The sequence below is a fragment of the Plasmodium knowlesi genome (genome assembly GCF_000006355.2).
Source record: "Plasmodium knowlesi strain H genome assembly, chromosome: 9".
NCBI classification, from domain to species: Eukaryota; Apicomplexa; class Aconoidasida; order Haemosporida; family Plasmodiidae; genus Plasmodium; species Plasmodium knowlesi.
In genome coordinates, this window is record NC_011910.2 from 493841 (window position 1) to 511952 (window position 18112).

The 18112-nt window shown below is 40.0% G+C and overlaps 7 protein-coding genes across 7 annotated transcripts; 4 read left to right on the forward strand and 3 right to left on the reverse strand.

Annotated features, from left to right (window-relative positions):
• Positions 1–371: 371 nt before the first annotated feature.
• On the forward strand, positions 372–1406 carry PKNH_0910900 (UDP-galactose transporter, putative; the record flags this gene model as incomplete). The annotated part of the gene is made up of 1 exon (XM_002259096.1): positions 372–1406. The coding sequence occupies one exon, from the start codon at positions 372–374 to the stop codon at positions 1404–1406; it is 1035 nt and encodes a 344-aa protein (XP_002259132.1).
• Positions 1407–2233: 827 nt separating this feature from the next.
• PKNH_0911000 (ubiquitin domain-containing protein DSK2, putative) lies at positions 2234–3951 on the reverse strand (the record flags this gene model as incomplete). Its single annotated transcript, XM_002259097.1, has 4 exons — positions 2234–3018; positions 3171–3323; positions 3481–3576; positions 3807–3951. The coding sequence occupies 4 exons, from the start codon at positions 3949–3951 to the stop codon at positions 2234–2236; spliced, it is 1179 nt and encodes a 392-aa protein (XP_002259133.1).
• A 1798-nt stretch (positions 3952–5749) lies between these two features.
• On the forward strand, positions 5750–7819 carry PKNH_0911100 (GTP-binding protein, putative; the record flags this gene model as incomplete). The annotated part of the gene is made up of 1 exon (XM_002259098.1): positions 5750–7819. The coding sequence occupies one exon, from the start codon at positions 5750–5752 to the stop codon at positions 7817–7819; it is 2070 nt and encodes a 689-aa protein (XP_002259134.1).
• A 983-nt stretch (positions 7820–8802) lies between these two features.
• Positions 8803–9864, forward strand: PKNH_0911200 (conserved Plasmodium protein, unknown function; the record flags this gene model as incomplete). Its single annotated transcript, XM_002259099.1, has 1 exon — positions 8803–9864. One exon carries the CDS (start codon positions 8803–8805, stop codon positions 9862–9864), a length of 1062 nt encoding a protein of 353 aa, XP_002259135.1.
• Positions 9865–10661: 797 nt separating this feature from the next.
• Positions 10662–11738, forward strand: PKNH_0911300 (glyoxalase I, putative; the record flags this gene model as incomplete). Its single annotated transcript, XM_002259100.1, has 1 exon — positions 10662–11738. One exon carries the CDS (start codon positions 10662–10664, stop codon positions 11736–11738), a length of 1077 nt encoding a protein of 358 aa, XP_002259136.1.
• Positions 11739–12693: 955 nt separating this feature from the next.
• On the reverse strand, positions 12694–14790 carry PKNH_0911400 (conserved Plasmodium protein, unknown function; the record flags this gene model as incomplete). The annotated part of the gene is made up of 1 exon (XM_002259101.1): positions 12694–14790. One exon carries the CDS (start codon positions 14788–14790, stop codon positions 12694–12696), a length of 2097 nt encoding a protein of 698 aa, XP_002259137.1.
• Positions 14791–16456: 1666 nt separating this feature from the next.
• PKNH_0911500 (mitogen-activated protein kinase 2, putative) lies at positions 16457–18022 on the reverse strand (the record flags this gene model as incomplete). The annotated part of the gene is made up of 1 exon (XM_002259102.1): positions 16457–18022. The coding sequence occupies one exon, from the start codon at positions 18020–18022 to the stop codon at positions 16457–16459; it is 1566 nt and encodes a 521-aa protein (XP_002259138.1).
• Positions 18023–18112: the final 90 nt, after the last annotated feature.

The window sequence follows — 18112 nt, forward strand, 5'->3', positions numbered from 1 at the left end:
TACGTACCTGCACAGATATTTTTGACAATTTGGGGGGGAGCGCATTTTTAAGGACCAGCTAAGGAGGAAGAAAAGAAAACATCTTTGTTGGCCCACTTTTTTCATGCCTATTTTAGGAAGGCATTCCGACATGGTCTTAACAGCCACATCAGAATTTACCCGACCCTTGTGCTTTGTCTCGTGTTCCTACTATTAACTGAGGAAAGGAAGAGCATAAACCATTGGGACGGCTGAGCGAAGAAAAGTGAGACAGGTTTGGTGCCCCCTTTTTCACACCCAACGATAGAATACTAGCACAGTTGCCTACTACACGCAATTATTTCGAAGCATACCACGAACTCGGTGGAGAAAATATTAATGTGAAGAGGAAGATGGCGAAATTGAAAAAGAACAGTATGATGTTTTGGAAGAGGGACAGCAATGAAATGTCGTATTTTTACAACATGCTAAATGGACTGATCTGTATAAGTGGGATATATTTCTTCTTTTTAATTTTTGGATATTATCAAGAGAAATTACCAAACCTGGGTAAAGGAAAGGACAAATTTTACTACAACATATTTTTAATATGCATTCTATGTTTTTCCAACAGTGTATGCAGTTTAACAGCAGTGTTTATTAAAAGTAAATTGAACAATGAAAAATTTTTACAAGATTTAAAGAAAAACGTGGACAAGTATTTTCTCAAACAAATAATGTTAATATCTGTGACGTATTCCATTGCAATGATAGCAACAAATTATTCCCTAAGTCATGTTAATTTTCCAACGCAGGTTTTAGTAAAGTCAGGCAAAATGATACCTATAGTTGTAGGTGGGTACTTTTTCTTTGGAAAAAAATATCCCTACTATGATTACATTTCTGTATTTTTAATCACATCATCGTTAGTTATATTCAATTTGCTAAGAACAAAATCGTCCAAGGAAGTTCACCAGACAACTTTTGGATTACTCCTCTTATGCTTATCGCTAATGTGTGATGGGTTGACTGGACCAAGACAAGACAAGCTGTTGAGCAAATATAATGTGAATTCAATCAACCTGATGTTTTATGTAAATATATTTGCTTTTTTCTTTAACCTTTTGGCTTCACTAATTATCGAAGGTGCTAAGCCCTATAACTTTTTATCCAAATATAGCAATTCATACTATTACATTTTAGCTTTCTCGATTAGTGGCACTTTGGGACAGTTTTTCGTTTTCTACTCGCTCAAGGTTTATGGAAGTTTGTATACCAGTCTGTTCACCACTTTAAGGAAGGCGCTAAGTACAGTCGTTTCGGTGTACCTCTTTGGCCACGTATTGAAGCCTTTGCAGTGGGTATGTATTGCCGTCATTTTCTCCACGCTCATCATACAGAACTACCTCAAACAGCAGGCGAAGAAGGTTCACAGCAAGACCAAGTGACGCGACGGTGCCTCGTCCTTCATTTTATAGGCCTTGCCAGTCTTGTCGATTTTGTCGACCCTGTTTATGCTGCTGGGGCGAGTTTTCCCTTACAAATACCCTTATTATTATAGCCCTATTATACGCCATTTTATGCACCATTGTATGCACCTTTTTATGCATTTTTCCCCTTCCGCTGGCCGGAGAAGACGAACTCTCCTAAAAATGGAAGTGTCTGCATTTGTTATGTCCATTTTTAAATTGTACATAAGTGCAAAATGTTTGAAAAGTCTAAACATACAAAAAAGGCGAAGACCAACGAGCGCACACGCAAATGTGTACATGGACACATGTATACATATGTATACACACACGAAAAGGGCGTGGTGGGCGACAATCGTTCCGCATCCGAACTGTGTGTCGCATGCAAGTGGAAGGGCAAACACGTGCTTCGGGTGTCATGCGGTTGTTAAGGATATGGTCACTGCTGGGTGTGAACCTACGTGTACTTTTTCCTTCACTACATTCACTTTTTCCTTCACTACATTCACTTCTTCCTTTCAATACATTCACTTTTTCCTTCACTACATTCACTTCTTCCTTTCACTACATTCACTTCTTCCTTTCAATACATTCACTTCTTCCTTTCAATACATTCACTTCTTCCTTCAATACATTCACTTCTTCCACTTCTTACTGTGTTGGGGGAGCGAAGAGGCTTGAGCACGCGAAACTCCTCTACGCATATACACACATACATACGTACATACGTATGTACGTGTCGATGTGCAGAAAAGCGTCATGTTCGAACAGCCGCGAAATGTCTGGTGAGAGAAATATAATTCAAACTAATTGAATCCCTTCTCCAGCAAACGTGTGACGGCAGAATTTACGTCTCCCCCCGTTTCCTGTAAGGCCTGAATATTCGCATCGTTGTCAATGAATCCCATTTCTTGGAGACTCAACAACTGAGAGGCGTATCGCTCTTCGGGTGGTCTGTTATCAGCAGCATTCCCTGTGTTGAAATCCATATTTTGACCGGCACCAGGAAAATTAAAATTGCCTAGGTTACGATTGGCCCGCATAACTTGTTGGAACGTTTGCAGAAGTTCAGGAGACTGGAAAAGAGAACTCATGTTGTTCAAATTGTTATTGGTGTTATTGTTATCACCAGGGGTTCCTGTACCAGCATCAGCATTGGCATTTGCCAAGTTGTTTAAGTTACTTAACAGATCTTCCATTCTTAGTCCTCGCTGATTATTTCCTGCATTATTAGCACCGCTAGTATTTCCCCCATTGCTCATATTTAGAGCATTTTCAAACTGTAAGCCTGCCTGTAAAAATTCTGGTCTCATTAACTCCCTTAATAGGTTTGGATTTTCCAAAACTGGCTGCATTATAGGGCTCTGCGAAAAAGTGTTCCTGAGTAATGGGTTGTTCGATACTATGTTGGCTAGCATTTCCGGGTTATTACTAATTTCATTCATTAGGGATCTCGCAAGTGGGTTATTTAACAGAGAGCTGATGCTGTCTCGATTTATTTCTCCATTTCCTCCAGGGTTTAAAAAATTGGCGAAGGCACCAAGGTTGAAATTGTCTCCTGCGCCTAGTCCCGCGTTCATGTTCATATTTCCTGTATATTTTTGTGGGGGTGGGGAAAGGTGGACAATAAAAAAACAGGCACAAAAAGGAATGGAGAGCTATACAAATAAATGGATATGTGTAACCGTCCATGAAGGCGCTTCTTCACAGAGATGACGAAATATGGGGTGTGCGAAGAGGTACCTCCCGCTCCACTCTGCAGAAACATCTGAACAAGTGGATTGTCACTGAAGTCATTCATATGCTCGCCTGGATTTGCGCCAACGTTGGGGGTTGGGGTAGCACTTGCGTTGTTTGCCGCTCCTTCGTTCTTGTTTGTCTCCTTCTCAGCTTCCGCTGTGGGGTTTGATAAGTGCAAATATATTCATCAGTGCATAATTACAATTGTGCCCTTAGGGGTTAACCCACATGGGTTACACAAGAGAGTACATTTTATTGGGGTCTTTTTTTTTTTTTTTTTTTTTTTTTTTTTTTTTTTTTTTGTTCCACTTACGTTCCTTCACAGGGGCCGCGCTGCGAACCAAATGCATGGTGATGCCGTCGCTTACGCCATACGTTGTTAAGGGTTCTTTATCCTTCAATATTTTTCCTGAAATGGGGGAAATAACGCATTTAATGGATATTCACCTCGAGGTACTCATCACTTGACCACGCGTAAACGGAAGGACAAGGTGAGCTATGCAAGGAAGTATCAAAGCAAGAAACTAGGGGAAAAACAATATGCGCTCATTAAAGCGGATGAGATTGTCCTTTTAAATGGGCTCTTTTCCACTCTTTTTCCTCTTTTTTTATAGCGCCCATTCCCTTTCCTGTTTTTACCTTTAAAAATAAGCCTCTGACACTCAACAGGAATTTCTACATGTTCAGCACATTTTTGCTTTAATTCGAGTACGGTAATTTCTGGTTCCACCGAAATGGTGAATTCTTTGCCACCCGTAACTTTGAATGACACACTGATGGCCATTTTTGTTTTTTCTCTAGAAAGGAAGTAGATGTGCTGTGGATTTTCTTGAGGGTGAATGCCGTGGTCACTGAAATATGCTATCTTGTGTGTGTTCACTTGTATGTGAAAGGAATGCACAAATATGTATGTTCCTGTTTCTCTGCACGCACTTTTCTATTACTGTGAGGGGGGTCTCTCGCTGCTTATGGCTAAACGGGTGTTCTAGTTAAACCGTATGGCTTTAAAATACCGTTCGCAAAAGCGACTCGTGCTATTCGTTTAAAAGAGTTGAACAGGTAAAATCCGTTTAGGAGAGAAATTTTAAATAACAGTCACGCGAAAAAAATTGTCGCACGGGGTTAGTGCCACTCAGTTGGGGGAAGCGCAATATTTGGCATTTAAATTGCAGTTCGTAATAGTATATATATATATATATTTTTTCTTTTTCTGCAGTGCTAAACACGTAGGTGTATACCTCTTATTGGTTCATCGTCGCCGCGAAAATTACGCTTTTGTTCGCTTCGCGTTTTCACTCTTTAGATTTTTTTTTTTTTTTTTTTTTTTTTTTTTTTTTTTTTACAATTTTGGCTCTTTTCTGTACGTGCATATCACGGCTAATCCGACACGGCGCCTAGCACATCGGCAAGGCGAAACAAAAAACTTCCTACAAAATGGCTTTCCAATGGATCGGCTAAAAGGTACTGCCTAACATTAGCGTATATATTTTTCTCTCTTCAAGCCTATTCGTACAACCGTCACGCAAGTTACGCAATGGGGTATACACGTGACCTATACGCGTCATGCGGGGCGTTATGACTTAAGTTTTCCTTTGTTGAGTCCTACGCACAGTAAAAAGGGGTACTCCTATACACAGGAGCAGCTGTTCAGGCACGCCGCCAATGCAATTCGTGCAATAGTGGGGGGATACACACGGGTTGACCTTCTTAAAGAAAAACAGTGTAAACATATTTACTGTTAAATATGGTTTCCATTACCATGCCAACTTTCCGCCGAGGTGAAAACGAAAAAAATTCCTGTAGAGAAATAGTGCATCAGTTTGGCATAGCCACTGACATACACGGCAATTTACGCTGCTGGTAGGGATAGCCTTCCCAGTGGCATATGATGTTCTGTGCTCCCCTAAATTTATTTATCAAATTTCCAAATGTGAGTGTGCACAAGCATATGTATATATATATACACACGTGTGGATGTCCTTCACCCCAGGAGAGCTTAACATGTCCATCGCCCAGAAGGGCCAAACATATATAAGCGGAGGAAGAGGCACGTCTCTGTTGCTACCTCCAATTGCGTAATCAGTCAGAGAGACGCTCCTTAACCAAAGGGGGGGGGCAATCCATTTCGTTTTGGCACATTTCCGTTTGCTAACGTAGGCTGCGATCAACAAGGCGGGATAAAAATAAAAAGAAACAACATTCTGTCGAATAGCCGGTACAACCCTAGAACAATTTGTCCCCAAAGAAATAGCAGAACGAGATGTCTGTCTGCAGCAATCTCCAATTGTATCACCCCACAAATGCGCACAGAACACATTCCCATTAAAACGTTGCCAACAGAAAGTGGCTAGCAAAATTGTACATCCTGTTTTTCCGTCGATGAAATAACTTAAAAAGCGCAAAAAAAAAAAAAAAAAAAAAAAAAAAAAAAAAAAATTAAAAGGACAAAACGGGTATGAAAAGTAATGTGGCCATAAACCCCTTTTCGTTGCCCCTCCTTTTATATACCCCCCCCAAGTATGCCGGTTTGCACAGGAGCAAGTGAGCACACAACCACCCCTCCCATATGACGATGCGCTAAAATGCTCCGATGGTCCACTACATTACGAATTTTCCCGCGAACGCAAAAGCGAAGTTTCACAAGCGGAAGGAAAAAGGAAATTATAGTACTCCATCCGATATTAAAGAGAACGAAAAATGGAAGCAAGTCCTTTGACGAAATAATCTATGACGCACAGGAAGCCTTAGGCTTAGCTCGTTCGGCTGGTTTCAAAGTCGCAAATGGAATTTCCATGCCGTTGGGGGGGTGGAAATTTTTTAAACACTCAAGTGGGTCTAAAGGGGAAGGGGACGATTTAGCTAATAACTATCGTGAGGAAAACATATTCAGAGATTTACGCCAGTTAAACGAAGGGATACCCTGCGAGGGTGATGCGAATAAGGTGGAAACGTGCCCCACAAATGAAGATACAGGGACAGACGCACTGGTAGACACACCTGTAGATGATGTCACCTCCGAGGAAATGTCTCCGCAGGGAGATGACCTAGAAAAAAAAATTGCAGAGTCGATTATAATAAAAACGAATAGAATAGATAACAAGTTCTACTTTGGCAAAGGGAAATTGAATGAATTGTCCATCTATTTTCTAAAACACCCAACGCCGTATGTGTTTATTAACACGGTACTTTCGCCTGAACAATTCAGAAATTTGGACATGCTGTTTAACAGTCTTCTGCGGAGCTACCATGATGAGTTGAAATTGCGTAGGGAGGCGCAGAGGGGAGAGGACTGTCTCTCAGTGAGGGCATCAGAAATAAATGCGGAGGATGATGGCAGCGCGGAAGACAGGAATGGGGAGGAGCTCACGTACATCGAGATGTATAACAAATGGATGGAGAGGCAGGCGGAGCGGGAGGACCAGGAAGATGGAAACTTCAGCGATGGAGAAGAAGAGGGTGTTTTTCTCCACGATGATGTAGAAGACGGCGACGTTCCTCTCTATGTTGAGCTCTTTGACCGGTACAGCATCATCCTACAGATACTGAAGAGCAGGGCGAAAAACAACCTGAGCAAACTGCAACTGGAACTAGCCAGGGCCAACTTCATTTTCAACACCTACGCAGAGGATAACAAGTCAAGAATGAAGTATATAAAATATATCGAAAATAATGTACTGGGGAAATCAAATTTTGATTACGAAGAAAAGTACAGCCGACAAAACACTTTTGATGTGGATAAACAGATCGGAAAAAAAAAAAATTACGACAACCTAGGATACACGAGCAGCTACATAAAGAGTTCAGAGACGTACAAAGAGTATGAAAAAAGAATTATTCAAAGTTTGTATGCAAAGCTGAAGAAGGAATTAGAAAAATGCAAAAATAATAATGCTCTACAGAGTAGTGCTAGAAAGCACAAAGCGTTAATAGCCGTGGTAGGATATACAAATGTTGGAAAAACCAAATTAATAAATTATTTAACCAATTCTAACTTGAAGGCAAGGAATTTATTATTTCAAACATTGGATAATGCTTATAAAAGTGTAAAAATTTCTGATGGTCACTCAAGCATATTTATCGATTCAATTGGATTTATCCAAAATATCCCCTTCTCTTTGTATGAGTCATTTAAGGTAACCTTGGAGGCAATTAAAAATGCAGACGTTTTCATTCACGTAGTCGATGTGTGCCACCCGTACAGAGAGCAACATAAAAATTGCGTCATTGATACCTTACAGAAAATAGGCATACCCAGCGATTTTCTAAAATACAATATGATTGAAGTATGGAATAAAGTGGATAAATTGCCAGACGATGAAATACTCAATTTATATAAAACTAAGCCAAAGAATGTGCTACCCATTTCGGCCAAAGTTGGCACAAATTGTGATGTACTCATTAAAATTATTCAAACGATGATTAACAGAATTAAGGATGTGCAAGTGTTGACTCTCCAGTTTTCGGCGTTGGAAGCTAAAGAGAGAATACCATACCTTGTGAAAAATTTCAAAGTCGTCCCCAACTCGATTTCGTACTCCAGCGACGGGAGTACAACCTTCATCAAGTTGGTGGAAAATCCCCGTAACTTGAGGAAGTACTATGAGCGTTTCGACAAGGGTGAGGAGGGAACCTCTGGAGGGGGCACCACGTAAAGGAGCTGCGTCATGATAAATAATCTAATCGCCTATCTACCTTGTGCACACTTCGAGATGATACACAATTGGCTGTATCTTAATAACGAGTCCCACCTTTCTGTAAACCTTTACCCATTTTACTGAAATTTGAAGGAAGCCCAAGTGTGCGGTATACCAAGGGGGGGGTTGCTTATTTTACCCCCTTAATGGGGCGCCTTAAGCGTCACATAGAATGCACCCCACACGTATTTTATACAATAAGAGAAAACATGAGTTGGGTGGACTCATATAATATTTCTGTGCTACACAGAACAACCTCTTTCCTGCTTTACGTAAATCGCACGAGGGGAAAGAACATTTGGCGTCACCTACCATCACGTCAGTAAATTTTTTTTTTTTTTTTTTTTTTTTTTTGTGCAAAAATGTATTGCTATTTTTTTCTTTTTACTGTGTGGTTTTGTGCCCTCCTGCTGCAACCTTTTCCTTTTTTTTTCTACCCCACCTATTTGACCATTTGATCTCTTTCTTAATCCGAACCAATCGGATGCTCATTTGAAATTCGTCACTCCATTCATTGCAAAAAATCGTAGCATAAGAAAGAAAAGAAATATGCGCAATATGCGTGCTGCTGAAATGACATGGGCAAAGAAACTATTTTGAAGGAGAAAAAAAACGTAACGGTATCGCTTGAAGTATTCTTTGAAGGCATGTTTTTGCCCTGCTCCCAGTTATGCCCTTCATTTATACGTTAACCGCGTTAACCGCGTTAACCGCGTTAACCGCGTCGATATTACTGTCGCTTCGTCCTCTTTGCTAACTGCGCCTATTTTTATGAGGCAAAAATAAGCGTTCCTAAACGTTCGTTGTAAAGTTCGCCCTTCCTGCTAGAGACAACTACATCATGGCTGAAGGATAAAAAAAAAAAAAAAAAAAAAAAAAAAGGAATTGCGCCAAGAAGAAAAACGTATGTATAACGTGCTGGGAGAGACAACGCTTAAAACATGCAAGGAGAAAATGCCGATAGGAAAAAACGAGTGGACGCCTATATTCAGAGGATAAAATTTTCGGAAATAACTGGAGACGGCGAAACTGATAAAAGAATTGAGTACCTGTGGAACTTAGCCCTGTCCACTGTGTATGAAAATGCCAAACTCTCCATGAAATATATCACCTTAATTAAAAAAATTACAAGAAACAATGTGCTCTTTGATGATGTATGTTGCCACTATTGCAACTTAATATATATTCCCTTTTATAACTGCGAAATTAAGCAGATTGTTGAAAAGAATGCCATCCGGTACAGGTGCCTTCTGTGTAAGCATAAAAAACATCGAACGTTAAGGAACTGCCAAAATCAAGTAAAAAATGCCATCCCCCAGAATTTAGATGGACGGAAGGTTCGAACCAATCCTCCCAACTGGGATCTTTTTCTCATCAATGAGATAGATAAGTATGGAATAAAAAAGGAGACACCCGGTGACGAAACGGACGATGCTAAAGCTCAAGATGATATCCAGGGGAATATCCCTTTGGGGAACGTGAAGGAGCAAGAGGATTTACAAGGAGATAACCCCGTGGAGGATACCCCCCCTTTGAATAACAATCAGACGGACGAACCACTAAACCAGGCTATTCCCTTGGACAGTATGAGAGACCTCTTCACTATTGACTACGGAAACAGTATCTGCACGATTAAGAAGGAGATTCTCCTCCCGATGACCCAAAATAATAATTGTGGAATAAATCACAACTTGAAAAACCTTAACAGTGCAGAAAAAAATAACAACGCTCAAAAAAAAAGGAAACATGATGGAAGTATCAAATGCGAGGAAAAATCAGGCACGGTAAAGGAGGCGATCAAAATAGATAACCTGAGCAATGCCCAAGAAAAAGCTGTGTCAAAGATGCCTTCCAACCAGAACAAAGTGAACAGTGTGAATAACGTAAAGAAGTCAAATGTGACAAAAGTAGGAAAAGGCATTCCCAACCTCGGCACAACTGATAACTACTTAAATTTTAACAAATCCAAGAAGAAGAAAAAGAATATATTGGACATCCTGTAATTGTGTCCCACGTATTAAGTATTCCTCTTTTTTTTTTTTTTTTTTTTTTTTTTTTTTTTTTTTTGTTTCACACATTCGCTGCTCCGCTGTGTTTTTTTTTTTTTTCGTTCCTTTTTTCGTGTAACCGAAGAGATTTCCTCTTCCATTTGACTTCCCCTCCCCCGCAACCCTCATCCCTTAAGGGGGATACTGACGCAACGGATTAACGGCCTGTGATCCCGTGGGTGCCTCATCCAATAAACTGTGTAACAAAACGTAGCAACATAAAAAAAAAAAAAAATGCTTCTACACCGCTGCTCCGGTTTAACATATTATGCTATGCCAAGTGCGCTCGTTTGGGGGAAGTGAATATATATAAATATTATGTACTCAGCAAATGTAGCTAACACGAAAGAGCGCGCCCTCCACACAATTTAAAGTGTAAAAAAAAAAAAAAAAAAAAAAAAAAAAAAAAAAAAAAAATAGCTTGATTGTTGAAGCAAGTATGAACAACGTTGACCAACTTGCCGAATGTCACATCATTTCGCAATACCAGGATTGTTGGTTAAAATAATACACTTATGAAAATAGCGCCCCTGAAGGAATGCCTCCTCCCAAACTTTCTACAAAAAAGTGCAACGCGAGAGACACTTGGCAAAGGTGATAGGCGAGAATAACTAACCTACACATCGTCACAGACTGCCTACGTCCACACGGCATATTCGTACATCCGTAGCTGTATGCAAAATACAGTCCTGTGTACATAGGTGTATACTTACGTACCTCCTCTTCCCCACCCCACCCCCCCCTTGCTCACGATGGCGGAACGAAAACCCATCCTATCACTGGGAGCCAAGTACAATGTAACTTGGCAGCAAACCATGCTGCGTATTTATGACCCAAAAGAAACGGTCGCCTTTTACGAAAAGAACTTTGGGATGATAAATATCCACACGTACCATTTTGATGAGTACAACTTTTCCCTATACTTTATGATAACCCCTCCGTATGACGAAGAAGAAAGGAAGAAGATTCCCCCAGCAAATACCATCGAATCGGAGAAATACCTTTGGAACTTAAAAACCGTCTGCCTAGAATTAACGCATAATCATAACAGTACGGAAAAGTTAAGCAACGGAAATAATGATTATGACAAAGGATTTGGACACATTGCTTTTAATTGCCACAATGTGGTTGAATTTTGTGATTATCTTTTTAAAGAGAAAAAAGTAAATTTTCACAAATTGCCCCATGAAACTAAAATGAAGAGCATTGGCTTTGCCCTCGATCCGAATAATTACTGGATTGAAATAGTCAAGCGATCCAGTGAAGTAAAATGGAAAAATAATAAAGGCATTACAAACTTCTCACAAACCATGATCAGGATTAAGAATCCTGAAAAAAGCTTATATTTCTACTTACACATATTGGGTATGAAATTAGTTCACATTAAGCATGCCTCGGATTTCTCACTATACTTTTTAAAGTCCTCCTATTTGGAAGATAAAAAAGGCGGAGACATTTCTACAAAGGAGGGAGAACAGAACCAGTGTTACTATAATTTTGAAGAGCTAAAGAAGGAGTACCAGTCTGATGAAGATTATGAAAATTTTAAAACTTCCTGGGAACCCGTTCTGGAACTCACCCATAATCATGGGACAGAAAATGACGACCAATTTGCATACCACAATGGGAACACCGAGCCAAGAGGATTCGGCCACATTGGATTTTTGGTCGACGATTTGGTGAACTACTGCCAGGAGCTAGAGAAACTGGGTATTCCTTTTAAGAAAAAGTTACATGAGGGGCAAATGAACAACATCGCTTTTGTCTACGACCCGGATAATTACCTCGTAGAGTTGATTCAGAGAGACACATCATTTGGTCGCAACTGAGGAAGACTTAACCCTCAACCTTAAGGAGGCTATGTGGAGGAACCCCTCCCTTTTTGGGGCTGTTATTCCGATGGGGCACTCCCTGCATGAAGAATGTCCCATCGCAATTGGGGGATAATCTCAAAAAATAGTAACCCACGTGCACTTTGTTTTTTTTTTTTTTTTTTTTTTTTATCCGATTTCGAGGAAGCAATCCTAGCCATACAAATGTACACGTAAAAAACCATAGATGTTCCAAATGCGGGAACAAACTTTATATGCATTTTGCACTGCATAGCCATTCGTGGATCATCTAACCCCATCATCTACGCCTTTTGGCAAGAACTGTTTTATTATGATTTGTTATTTTGGGGGGATACAAGAAGTTTTTAATTTGTGTGGAAGGAGGGGGGAAGTGCTGCTCTCCGCCTTCGTTTAACAACAAAAAAAAAAAAAGAAAAAAGAAAAAGGGAAATATCCAACAGCGGCAAAAGAGTAAATAGGGTAGATATATGGACATGCATGAATAGAGGTGTGCAGACAAGAGAAAAAATGGAGACCCATCAATAGGCAAATATGGGATACTCCCTGCACAACGATGATGCCAGGAGGGGGAAACAAAATAGAGAGGGTTAAAAGGGGAAAAAAAAAAAAAAAAAAGCATATAAAAATAAGAACAAACAAGACATGGAAACATTAATAAGATCAAAAAATTGCCTTCCTTTCAATGCGCATTAAAAATGTAGTAAAATGCAAATTGCGAAGGGGGGAAGTTATTCCTTCTCAGGATTAATCTATTTTCTGAGGGGAATATCTAATTGATGCAGATAGACAGGGCTTGCACGTACAGACACGTGTAGGTGCCCATGCATAAGCACATTCACAAATTTGCACAAGGGGTGCAAGGAGAGGGGTAAACAGAACGCCACACGAGATGACCAAATAGCAGGCAGAAGAGGCGAGCTAGGCTGGCACCTCAATCCACGGGGAACTTATCCCGCAGGGAGGCGTAGGCGCTGTAAATGTAGGGGGAAGCGTGAAACGAATGGGGGGGAGAATGCAGGGCATTCTTATGCACATAGGAAGTAATCCCAATACTGTAAAAACTAAAATAATTTTTATATAAACAAAAATAAAAAATAAAAAATATGGAAAAAGTGGAAAAAAAATAAGCAACGAAAATTTCATTCGTCGTATGGAAATATTTCGAAGTAAAATAACTTGTGTAAAGGAAAAAAAAAATAAGAACGTAATAATAAAACAAAATGAACTTTAACAAGAGCACACACAATTTTCTGTTGTACTTAAAATGGAAGTAATCAGAGCTGACCTTCTGATGCCTGATGGTGTACTCAATAGCTTTCGTTTCAAGAGATATAATGAACAAGAGGGTGGAAAATAAAATAACATGATCTGAGTAGTCAAATATATGCATGTGCTCCTCATCTTTGAAGTAGTGAAATTTATAAATGATATACTGAATTATGGATGGAATAAAATACAGAATGAAGAGGCGATACATGATTATTAAAAAGTAAATAAAAAAGCGACGAAAATGTACCAATGTAATTGGGAAGGGAGAAAAAAATACGTGAATACATCCAAGAAGAATGATGAAGTAGAGGAATATTCCTTTGTAATAATATCGTAATATGTTGCTAATTAATTTGTTGTACACATAACATGGGGTGTCGAAAAAATTATCCAGAAAAAAATAAAAAGGTATTGTCTTTAAATTTGCTATGTATCTTTTGAAACATCCATTTAGGCTCTTCAAACTGGCTATTGTTTTTATTTTTTTCTTTATCCTACTCAGAAAAATCACATACCTACTTGTGTTTCGCATATTCTCCATTTTGTGATACACCCTGTAGTAGCCTTCATACGTTTTTATGTCTTCCAAAATGTGTGCGTTGTTTAAGGAAATGGGAGAAAATTTTTCTTTCAAGCTTTTTTCCCCCCATTTGCTGGAGTTAGCCAAAACAGCGCCGTCCACGCATATACCCAAGTACAACGTGTGCAGCATGTTCAGCAGGACTTCGCCCTCCAAGTATTTACTTATGTGCTTTATCAACAGAGTAATGTCTTTCTTCTTCGGCGAGTGTTGTAGCTTATGTTGATCATGTGGTAGGGGAGTTCCCCCCAACAGGGCGAAGTCGTGGTAGTAGCATATATCGTCCAGGTAGAGATAAAACAGGGATTCCATATCGACGTAGTACTTTCTCCTATACGAGTTGGTAACACGCATTAACTTGTTGAACCGGGCGTACGTCGCAGCTACATCCCCACCGAATTTTACATAATCCTGATTCAACAAGTTCTCCTCTTCTATATGGTTGGAGATATCCAATTCTTTTGCAAAAAGGGCGTTCCATATTTCGTTAAAAAAAAATGTAACAATTTTGAGTACACATTTTTTACTCCTTAGCATGGCATCGTAAAAATTGGTAAAATGGAATAATTTTTTTTTTTTATTTAAGCATATGAATATTTTGATATCTGCATTTTTTTCCTCCTTCCTTTTCTTCATTTTTTTCATTTTCTCCAATTTTTTTTCCGTCTTTTTGTAATGCTTCCCTCGTGTGAAATAGTACTTGAAATTTAAGCTTTCGTTTGAAGGATCATTACTGCAGTTGATTAATTGATCTAGATTTTCCTGTCGGATGGGTTCTCTACCCTCTTCAGTCTTTGTGCGATAATGTGTATACCCACAGGACTGCAAATCCTTTATGTTGTTCAGGAGCTCGTACAGGTGCTTTTCCCTCACTTGAAAAAGCTTAAAGCTGAAGTTAAAGGACCCGATGAGCAGCACGAAAAAAAACAATAGAAAGAGGAGCACTTGGAATAGGACTATACTCCTGGTGCTTATCTTTATCTTTTCTCCTTCCTGTCCGTTTGGCTCTCCACTGTTCTGTTCGCTACCGTTTTCCTTAGTTCCGCCTTTGCCTCCGTTTCCATCTCTGCCTTCTTTTTCACTCCTGCTACTTTCTTCAACCGCACCCGCATTACTTCTGCTCTGTGCCTTCCGGTGTGTTACCTGGCTCCCGTTAACGGGCCCTTCCTTACCATCCATGCTGTGCACTTGTCACTCACATGTACCTTAAGTACGTAAACGAGAACTTGCGTACGTACACATACGGGTGCATATGCATATATATGCACATGTGTATAAGTATATATATATATATACGTGCCAATCTCTTCCAGGGTGCCCGTGTGTGTATATGTGGGTGTGTGGGAGAGCTTATTCGCTTCGCCTGCTACGTGCGCTCATTCACATGGAGTAACAGGAGCATTACTTCCTGGTGTGTACAGAGCTCCTCCTACAGGTGCATTTTATTTCGCGGAGGGCGGATCTTCTCAACGACATGGGTATATGGGGTGATTCCCGATACATCTCCTTGCTCTTCGCTTCCCCTGTCACTTGGCACCTGGCCGCTATATTCATACGACAGAAAAGCACACTCCTCTAACTAAGTGTTTCAAACTGCTTCTTTCGTTGGGGGAATGGGAGGGCGAAATGCAAAACGTACAAACAGGGATATATACATTAATCAGAGCAGCAAAAAAAAAAAAAAAAAAAAAAAAAAAAAAAAAAAAAACTATTGGCGCCATTGCAGATGAGCAAGCCGATGAAATCCCTAAAAAAATTCGTCCCTTGGGGATGGCGCAGGAGCTGACATACTTTGCGCTCAGAGGGCGCACCGTTTCGAGGACCGCCCTGGAAATGCCACTTGAGGGCCTGCACAGTGTCGCCCTTCTGAACTTTGCATTTTCTCATTTTTGAGACTTCCGCCAGAGGGATAAACGGAATTACACACCTGGGCGGTTCGCGGGAAAATAGGAAATATATACTGCCCCATCGCGGTGACCATAGCCGAGTTGTGCCTCCAAGAATGTAATTCTCTGGCTTAGCAGATAGAGTGAGGTGCACACGTGTATACACGCATATGCAAAGGGATCTGCTGGACATCGCCCACCTGGACGTAGCTGTGGATACTCGCATTCTCCTTCCTCATCTCTCCAGAGCTGCATATTAACCCTGACAGAGCAATTTACCACCACCCATTAACCCTCCCAATTGTATAGTACCTCTTCCGTTTGTAGCATACATGGCAAAAGGGAGAACAATAAAAAGGGGAAGTGGCCCACTTTTGTAGTACTAATAAAAAAAAAAAAAAAAAAACCCTCAGGTGGTGTCACCGTCCGATGCTCAGTTTTCGATTCCTTCGATCGTACAGTGGAAGGGGAGGTAAAAGAGTACACACATGGGTAGACTCCAGTATGAGTGAATGCTCCATAATGTTTAAAAGAGGGCAAAGTGGTGGACAGAAAAAGGATAATGGGAAAAAGTTCTTTTTAAAAATTAGAGACCAAGTGTAAGAAAAAAAAGACCTGACAGTAACTCGGGGTGTAATAGTATACCCCTTATGTGGAATTGCTTCCATGGAGGATGAATCAACTGGGGTTGGTATAGAAAAAGACACACCTGAACGGAGTTAACGCCTTCCTAATAAGAAGGTGCACCAAGTAGATTCACGCAACGTACGCATGTGGGAGAAGGTTAGCAAATGTCGATAAGTAGGAGATGATGGTAGGTACTAGTAATGCACTTCGGAATTTAAAAAAAAAAAATGGCATAGATTAATAATTAGTGCACACTGCGCAAAGTGGAAACGGTTAGAATGATTAGCGTCGTGGATGATGCGTACAATCTAATGGTCTGTGCCCCACCTTTCTTAAACTTCGTTGTAGAAGGTGCCCTCATGAACGGACAACTTAGGTGGGATTACCAACTCTGGATGAAAGGACTGGATTTCCTTCAAAAAAATGTACCGGAGTTGGGTCTCAGAGAGCATCATCCAATCATCGAATGGTAGAATAATCTTACTAGAAGTGAATTTCTCCAAATTTATTTTTCTAACGTCCTTCAGATAGGGGTGACTGAGAGCGTTGTCTATTGTGATCCTATTTTTAGCGTTAAATTTAAGCATAGATTGTAGTAAGTTAATTCCATCCTCCGAAATGGAGGGGAATTTTTTTCTAAAGTCGATACCTTCCCTGGGTGGAAAGAGTTTAATATACCTTATGACATCATCCTTCTTGATGCTCTTAAGATCATCTTCCGAGGGGGTTCCTATAACGTTAAAAATTATGTTAAGCTGATCTCTGTTGCTTTTTTCATGTACCTTTTTGGAGTTATGATCAGGAGAAAGAGGAAAACAAGAGGAGCCAGGAAATAATGGGAATCTATTTGTAGGGTTATTCACATGACTCTCTAACATGTTTAATAATTCAGCGAATATGCAACCCGTAGACCAAATGTCAATTGAATTGGTATAATTTTCTTGTAGCAAAATAAGTTCTGGTGCTCTATACCATCTGGTCACCACATGACTAGTTAGTTGTTTTTTCAGATTTTTATTGTGTGGACCTGGTTCTTCATTTTCCTCCTTCTCTTCTAAATCCTGCACAATATGAATATCCTTTTCACAGTTGATGGTCCTGGCTAATCCAAAGTCGCAAATTTTAACGGAGCAGTCTTGGTTGAGGAGACAGTTGGCTGGCTTTAAATCTCTGTGTATAATACCTGACTCATGGATGTACTTTTCTCCTAGGAGTAAATTATAAAGGATTGTCTTTACATGTTCTTCGGTCAGGTAAATTGGCGTTTTAAAAAGTTTTTTCAGATCGGAATCTGCTATTTCCAGGACGATGTAGAGCTCGTCAAACTTTAGCAAATCTTCGGGGATTACTAAATCGTGCAACCCAATTATATAGTTACTTTTTAGTCTATTCAAAATAGTTATTTCCCTCAAAATTCTCTTACAATCAATCAAGTCTTCGAACATTCTATTCACCTTCTTTATTGCGACATTTTTATTCGTGCTTCTGTCGTATGCTAGGTAGACGTATCCGTATGACCCTCTCCCTATCAAATGCTTGATTTCGTAGTTGTCTGGCACCTTGACGTTTTTTATAATTGCCTCCTTTATGTTGATCTTTTCGTCCCCTCCTTTTTCTCCCCCAACTTTTGAAGCGGCAACATCTGATGAGGTAACTTTTTGCTCTTTTCCCTTCTCGTTTTTCTTCCCCTCCACGAAGGTGCACTGCTTAACTCCTCCCCCCTGTGTCTTCCCCTTCACATGGTCGCTTTTTGCCGCCTTCTCCTCCCCGTCTGTGGCTTCCGTACTGGTGTTACCCTTTTTCTTCAAGGATGCTGATTTCACAGTTAAGTTATTCTTTTTCTTGGCATTTTTTTCTTCTCCATCTGTGTTGGAAAACTCCTTTTTCTTCTTGAGCATTTTCTTTTTTTTTATTTCATGCGCTGTGAACGTTTCACGGCGTGGCACATAAGTACATGCACACATGCGTGTAATTATACAAATATAAGT